Source organism: Zea mays, chromosome 6, assembly GCF_902167145.1.
Source record: "Zea mays cultivar B73 chromosome 6, Zm-B73-REFERENCE-NAM-5.0, whole genome shotgun sequence".
NCBI lineage: Eukaryota > Viridiplantae > Streptophyta > Magnoliopsida > Poales > Poaceae > Zea > Zea mays.
In genome coordinates this window covers 134862535-134870495 of record NC_050101.1, presented here as the reverse complement: position 1 = coordinate 134870495, position 7961 = coordinate 134862535, and the positions used below count along the sequence as shown (strand labels likewise).

Here is a 7961-nt window from a genome sequence, read left to right as displayed (position 1 = left end):
TCAATTCTCTAGAATTCGACTATAATAACTATAAACTCACTCTCCTAATACACAACATCATCCTTTGTATTGAGTACACAGCGTTATCCGTTGTATTGCGTAAAATTAGACCACGCGATTCTAAATTCCAAATCAGCGACATCCAAACAATAGAATTGAAATTACATCTCATTTCAATACTATTTCAATACTATATTTGATTTGGTATTGAACTTATTTTAATTCCATGCCCTCCAATATGGTCGATAACCAAACGGAGAAACGGAGCATTAGACAAGTCACTACAGTAAAATCCACAACGTAAGCAACAAACACCAAACTACATGGGCAGCTTTCTATCCGGTTCCATTAAACTCCGTGAGTTCGGGTATCACTATCTGGTGTAGTACAGCTAAATTCAACAGCATGGCACGCATACAACAGCGAATGCATGCAAGGGTTCTCAAGACTTCCTACGAGGGTTCAAAGGTATACGGGCCGTAGTCTCCCATACCATGCGAATTTCCCCTGATGAAGATCTCAACACATTACACATCGGAAGGGTGATCTAGCCCCACCCACCTTACCCTAACTACTCCTTGCATAACGCAGCGACTATGTTAAACCTGATGTTATCGACAGTAGTTAACATCGTGATCAGTAACTACATGACTACGGCAGATGCAAAGGACCTCTTCCCGAGTGAACTCAAACCGAGAACTGACCAGCCGGAGCTCGCGTTGTAAACTTCAACCTGTGACAGAAGAGAAGAGCATCTTCAGGAAAGAGCACAAACATCTATATATGTAGAATTGTCAGGAGCCAACAGTTACGTACGGTAGCTAGGATCTGCACATTGGACTCCAGGCCACCGATTAAGTACGCGCTTCCATCCAGAGTAACTGCAGCGGCGTACCCTCTTGGGGCGCTCATGGGATCTCCCATCCTCCAGGCGTTGAGCCGAGGGTCGAAGATCTCAACGCTAGAAACCATCTTGTCTCCATTGTATCCGCCCATTGCATATCTGAAACACAAGTCAAACCTCTGGATAAGTACATTGCCAGGATTCAATACCAAGATGAGCTTACAATTGTGTCAGAAAGACAGAAGCATAAGAGGAAGTTACTGACAGGCTTTCTCCAAGGACAGTAAGGGCATGACATCCCCTCTTTGTGTTCATGCTTCGAAGACGGACCCAGACACCCTCCCTTTGGTCATACCGTTCTGCTGATCTGCACGCAATGTGTTTCTTAAGTTTAGTTCAGTTGTCTTATGTGACTATGTATCATGTAACAACATGAAGAGAAGTGCTAAAGAGGCCTTACTGTAAGTACATGCTTCCATCATACCCACCAGTGGCGTAGATTGTTCCATTCAATTCAGCCACGGCAAGAGCAAATCGCTGCAACATATATTGTGAATAAGGTAGCATGTTGGTGTCAAGACTATTCAACCCTTTGAGGTGCTTTGCAACTGATGTAAGAAATTATTGTGAAGATATAAGAGTAAATAGCTGCAGTATTGTAGCTCAATTATAAACAAAAGTCTGGGCAAACTATGCAAATAATGATGCAATGATCAGGTGAATTATTATATGAAGCAGAATTTTTATACAGAGGATGACACCATATGCTGCTGCAAGTATATATAAAAGTGAGAGCATCATAATTCATAACTGATCTTATGTATCTCTACACAAAAATAAACCTATTCCCTTCATCTGTTCTTATTTCTTTAAGGGCACCAAGTTAATCAGAATACAAACATAGCTGACTCAAGGTCCAAGCACTAAGTTGTAATGGGCTAGAAGACATCAAGTTAGATAAATAGTATAAGCAAAGAGAGGATGAGATCATACAGGAATCAGCATAGATGGACCACATAACCATTTCCCAAGGTATGGATCAAACATCTCAACTTCTGAAAAAGTTTCATTTCCATCTCCCCCACCAATAGCATATATTTTGCTATTAAGACTGATACCAGCGAGACTTCCTTTCTTGCGGTTCAACGAGGGGCATTCTATCCACTCGTTATTCCTCGAACTATAGCATTCCACTATCAAATGAAAACAACCATATAGAAGTACATGCCACAAAACATAAAAAGGTCACACAAAAGTAGTGAAATCATATCATAGATACCCATGGCATACCTGTGTTATACCATGATGACTTGCCACCTCCACCACCAAAAGCAAATATGTGACCATCCAATGCAGCAGCAGATGCATATGAGCGGGCAAAACTCATTGGTGTGAGACCCACCATTGTGTCTTTCTCAGGAGAAAAAGAATCAAGAGATGATAACCAGGTCACACCATTGTAGCCACCGATCAGAAATATCGATGGCTTGGCTAAAGTATTGTGCATGCTTCCAGGAAGAGACAATGAAGAGTCAAATCGGAATTGTAACTCATCTACAAGATATTCCAGTTGCTGTACTTTTCTTCCTGAATCTTTAACAACTTCCCTCAAAAAAAGTAGATCTTGATCTGATCCTTTCTGAGAAGATGATGTAACAATATCAGAAAATCTTGTGCAGAAAACATTTGCATAGCCATAAATGTTGTGCAACAAAGTTCCCATCGTAAATTCATAAGACAAGCAGATTTGAAAAACTACAGGAAGCATACAAATGCAAAAAACAGGTAGTGTAGATATGAGATAAATGGTTCATAGCTCATACAAATACAAGAGAAAGCATTAGTGATTCTTGGTGAAAGAAACTGGTATGCTTGGACTAATCATATCAACTCTCGACATGATTAGAAAAGGTAAATATTGCCCAATGAATAAAACTGCAGAATAGGGAAAGCAACATTTTATTTCTTCCGTCTCATTAATTTTCCACTTCTAATAAACAAAAAAACACCAACGAATTTTCCATTTCCATTGTTCAAGCAATAACAGACAAACCTGCTTCTTCTCCAATGCTTCAGCCCTCTTGGATAAATCAGCAATGATTTGTCGAAGCTACAGATGAAAGTAAAAAAAAATTGTAAGGGGGCTACAGTTCCATGAAAAAGAAAATGTAAGGGGTCTAGACACGACGTGTCGATAAAAAAGACAAACAGAATGAATAGCATAAATCACCTCATCAAATTCTCCAAGGTGTTCCTGAAAAGAGGTTTTGTCTTCCACAGTGACATCTAATGGGTCACAGGAAAGGGTTTCTTCAGGTACACATTGATCTGGGCTTGACTCAACACAATCCTGCGAAGAAACCCCTTGCTGTCGCATGGAAAATAACTCTTTCAGCTTTTTCAGGATAGTGTGTCTTTCAGGCTGTAGCCCAACACCATCCATGATACTGTTAACTTCACTCTCTATTTTGCCAATACACACAGCAGCTTTATGCTCATTATGTACAAGCATGGTGAGTTTTTCTTCACTCGCAGGATTGACAACTGGAGGAATGCATTCAGCAAGCTCCACTTCTTGGCAAACTGTTTTGTATGAGGAGTTTTGACTGACCTCATCTGAATTTGAATAAGGACTGAATTGGTATTGAAGAGCATTGTCATCCAAATCTTCCCAATCAGAAACTGGCTCCTCAAATTCCTTCTCATCAGTGTCACTGTGTGAATTTTCATTGATGCTAGCATTTTCCACGTCAGAATCAAAATCAACCCAGTTTTCTTGAGCACCATCACTTGCATTTGATAAAACACTAAATGGATTGATATCCTTTGAATTTTCTTTGACTTTCTTTGGGTCAGGAAGAACTGGTGCCTTCCTTTTAGTTGGTGGTAAAGACACAGCAATACTCCTTTCTCTTGGAGCAGCTGGAACTTGATTATTAACAAGGGGCAGCAACTTGAACAAAGAAATTAAAGCTTCTGTCTGTGTATGGTCCAGCTCAAAGTAGAATAGATGACGATCATAATAGTTAGCACCAAGCACTGTTTTGTATCTGCTCTCTAACATTGGTGGATACCGAGTCCTTATGCAAATACGAACCTTGAAAATACAAACAGTCATTTGAGACAAATGAAATGGAAAAACTTACATGTTTAAACTATTCCACCAAACAATCAGTTAAAACTTTGATAACCTGAGCAGGAAAAGGTGTCTTTAATAAGTCCTCATTACTCCAAGCATATGGATCAATAGACATCTGACCAAGACTTGCAGCCTCAAAAATACCATGGAGTCTTCTGTCAATATAATTGAATAGAAACAAAGGCATACCAGGTTTTACATTCTTCACATATGAATAATGGACTGCAGGCAGACCTATAAGACACAAGAAACAAAAAAAAACAGTCTAATTAAGAAGAGAACTCAATAGTTCATATACCAAGCCCAATAATAGCTAGAACTAAGCAGAATACTGTAAGAACACAATTGTGGGATTAGAAATTGTAAAAGTGGTTGCTAACCAAAGAGCTGTTTTTTGAAGCATTCTTCAATTGTATCAGGCTTGCAACCAAAGATCATCCCTCCAAGCTGTTTTACTGGGAGGTTACGAGTATGGATCCCAGCCTGGATGTTTGGCTGAAGTGCTTCCATTGCAAGATTGTGGGTCCCTTCAAGCGCTTGAGCTTCAGAAATTTTGGTTGCATGCGTAGCAGCACATCAGTTAAGCAAATACAATGATATCAATGAGGTAACAATTGCTTTTAAGTCATAACTGAAGGAGAGAACATACAAGTATCGGTGGTTTCGATGGTAGAACGGTTCAAAACATTAGCAACATTTTCTTTCTGAAGTGTAAACAACATGTAGATCACCCATTTTATGCCAACATGTAACCAAACAAAACCACTACTAGTTCATTATTTAGCACGGAAAATTATATTTATTTCATCAAATCATGAATGTTATGCAGAGTAGCAACAAAAGTACTCAAAATTTGAATTGAAACTAAATCTTGTCGCAAAATAGAGCCATGGACATAATAATCTGTCACAAAGATTATCAATATGTGAACAAGCACATAGCCCTGAGGAAACCCTTCAAATAAAACTTACTACACACGGCATGTCGTTTAATTAATCCCCTGCCTTGCAAAGTTGCAATAGGAACCACATGCATACCCAGTGGACCACCGAATTAACCATCCTTCCAGAACCAAGACTCGTTCCACCCCATCAACAGACCACAATTGCAATACAAGCTTTGGAATCATGTGGAGCACACACACAAAATGTTTGATCGAAATGTGATGTACAACTGCACAAGAACATATGAAGACAACAAGCTTTGTCACAGTAAGGGCACCCAAGCCACATCACCACTTCAACAAGGACGATCACACAGAAGCAATCTGTCATGTTACCATGCCCACAGAACAATTTTAACCACATCCAAAGGGACACATCTCACGTGTAGGCAATTTTTGGTCAGCTCTTGTACCAATAAAAATCTCGTACAGTCTGCAGGAAAAATACATAAATTCTACGTGTATCCACCACAAGTTCACAACACACAAAACCAGTCGTGAAACGAAGAAACAGAAAGAGAAATAAATAAAACAAATAAATCACATGCAGGCACAGTTGCCCACCAAAACTGCATGGATTTCTCTTATCTTTTAATAAAAAATGCGCTCAAACAACCAACCAAAAACCCACCAAAACCAGGGCGATTTACTGCGATTAACAGGTAGACAACGCAACGAACTAGCAATCCCCGCAATCGGCACCCGCAAGGCCGCAAAACCTTGGGCTTTAAACCCTAACCCCCAGTGATCAACAACGCTAAACACTAATGAGCCACCCAAACCACAATCACCGAGGCCAGGCCACCCAACCCATCGCATTCCAAGCTGCGACCCCACATCGAGTACACACGTATCAACAAACCGGAACGGGCTAAAACCTCGCGCACGCCCCCACAACGAAACCCGAACAGGTTCCAGAAATTTGGCTGAAATGGAAAAAGGGAAAAAAAATGCGCCCGAGCCGTACGTACGGACCCAAACCCCATGGCCGATCCTAGCGGAGCGCACGACGTATCGGGAAGGAATGTAGCAGCGGCTCAAGACGCTAGAGGGTGGCCGGAACAGCACCTGACTGCGGTGCTCCGAGGTGGGCGGAGCTCGGATGAAGTAAGTGCCGCGGCCGCGGCCTGGTTGATGTTCTGGCGTTTCCTTGGGTGCTTTTTTTTTATTTTTTGCCTTTTATTTACTGCGCTGCGCTGCGCGAGTGTGCCCGGAGCGTTATTGGTGGAGTCGCGCGCGGGAGGACGGCGATGCAAGGGCGGTGGTGGGGCCATCTCGCAGAGACCGCGGCCGAGCTCCGATGGGCACGGCGGCGCAGAGGACGTGATCACGTGACTAACCATTGACAGGTGGGGTGCGGAAGAGCCGGAACCAAACAATCTGAGCTCGCCGCGGCTGCAGCTGCTTGCAGATCTTTCTACTATGGCGTGTGCAGCCGCTTGCAGATCTTTTTACTGTGGGGTGGTGTTTCATCTACCCAACTAAAGTTTAGTCGCTGTTATATTAAATGTTTTTAAGTGATAATTATGATTATTAAATAAAATTTAATTATAAAATTAATTATACAAATGAACACTAAAAAACGAAACAAATTTATTAAACCTAATTAAGTTCATATTTAATATTCATAATTGATATTTAATATAACACAAACTAAACCTTAGAAAGGCGAATCAAACATCCCCTGCATCAAGTATTATCATATGAATCATAAAAGTTTGCTCGCAAATACTTTGTCGGATTTAAAAAGAATGCCGCTATGATTTGCTCGTGAGAACAATGAGAGTGTTCAACAGTTAAAGTGTGGTGGCGGCTACTATGGGTTACTTGCTTTGATTGCTAAAGAGCATAAAGATAACACAATTAGAAATATAAAACCTTCTTTCTTTCAATTTATTTTCAATTCAAAAGATAAATTGATAGTAGAATGTCAATAGAATTAAAATTTTAAAACCAACAAAATAAGAAGATGCATTCAATGGAAGTCATTATAGTTGTGTTCCTCTTATTATTTGTTCCTTGTTACAAATGAATGAAATTATACCTTCGGGAGTACAGTAAGCGGTCAAAGGTGAAAATCAACACAACTTCAAACACGGAGCAATTCGACGTATAGCAAGTACGTGAACTCATCTGTCGGTGCATATGAAGACGTATCCACCTTTTTATAGGGACAACCCATTGTACAAATCTGTGTGAAATTATGATTATAACCTTAATCCTATACAATCAACTGCGAAAACTATTGAGGACAATATCGCCATTTCTTCCGAATCGCTAGCAGATATGCATGTCTCCTTTGCCCCTGTTTGTTTCGGCTTTTCGCAGCTTCTGGCCACCAAAAGCTGCTGCGGACTACCAAACGCTCAGCTTTTCAGCCAGCTTCTATAAAATTCGTTTGGGTAAAAACCATTCAAAATCAACATAAACATATAATCGGTTGAGTCGTCGCAAAGTAGTAATTCGTCACTTTATAGATCCTGAGCCTCATGGACAACTTTATCTTCCTCCACATGTAATCCTAATGATACTCAGATTCTCTACACAGCCAGATTCTCACCATAGCTAGATTCTCGGAAAAGTTGGTCAGCTGCTTCGGCTTCGGTGATGTGCTTCGGCTGAGCACCCAACGGAAGCTTTCTCCAACTCTCTTTTTACCTATGTTGACATCCTTAGGGAAACGTAGATCAATTACTCTTGAAGCAGATTGTAAATTGTTACTCTCTTTTTATCTATGTTGACATCTTTCAGCAAACATAGATCAATTACTCTTGAAGCACATTGTAAAATTGTTAGTATTAATTAATTTTTAGGACCTTCGATAAAGGTATTCCCCTAACACTGTCACTATCTATACTATAAAAGATTCGGTCTATACTATAGACAGACAGTTTTCTTTGGTGCATCACAACCGTTAGATTTAGTTTTTTTTGGAATCGTATGGTCATCGGCAACCGACAGGCTCTCCCACCAAAATATGCGACCGCCCCCTCCCCTTCGGTCCACTCCGTTGTAGAGTTGTCAGAAATAGGCGA

At 40.6% G+C, this 7961-nt stretch overlaps 1 protein-coding gene across 8 annotated transcripts; it reads right to left on the bottom strand.

The window, feature by feature from the left end:
- Positions 1–206: 206 nt before the first annotated feature.
- Positions 207–6313, bottom strand: LOC103630038 (ring canal kelch homolog). Of its 8 annotated transcripts, none has more exons than XM_008651128.4 (12): positions 5995–6123; positions 4633–5359; positions 4364–4525; positions 4036–4217; positions 3075–3941; positions 2898–2954; positions 2135–2483; positions 1838–2037; positions 1305–1381; positions 1110–1211; positions 817–1003; positions 207–733 (listed from the first exon to the last, which is right to left on the bottom strand). In XM_008651128.4, the coding sequence occupies exons 2-12, from the start codon at positions 4703–4705 to the stop codon at positions 644–646; spliced, it is 2346 nt and encodes a 781-aa protein (XP_008649350.1). In that variant the 5' UTR covers positions 4706–5359; positions 5995–6123; the 3' UTR covers positions 207–643. The 8 variants fall into 8 exon arrangements, 7 of the variants coding, with proteins under 7 accessions (XP_008649350.1, XP_008649355.1, XP_008649352.1 ...); XM_008651133.4 differs by lacking the exon at positions 5995–6123 and having other exon boundaries at positions 4036–4098; positions 4173–4217; positions 4633–5991; XR_004850310.1 differs by lacking the exon at positions 5995–6123 and having other exon boundaries at positions 1305–1452; positions 4633–5991.
- Positions 6314–7961: the final 1648 nt, after the last annotated feature.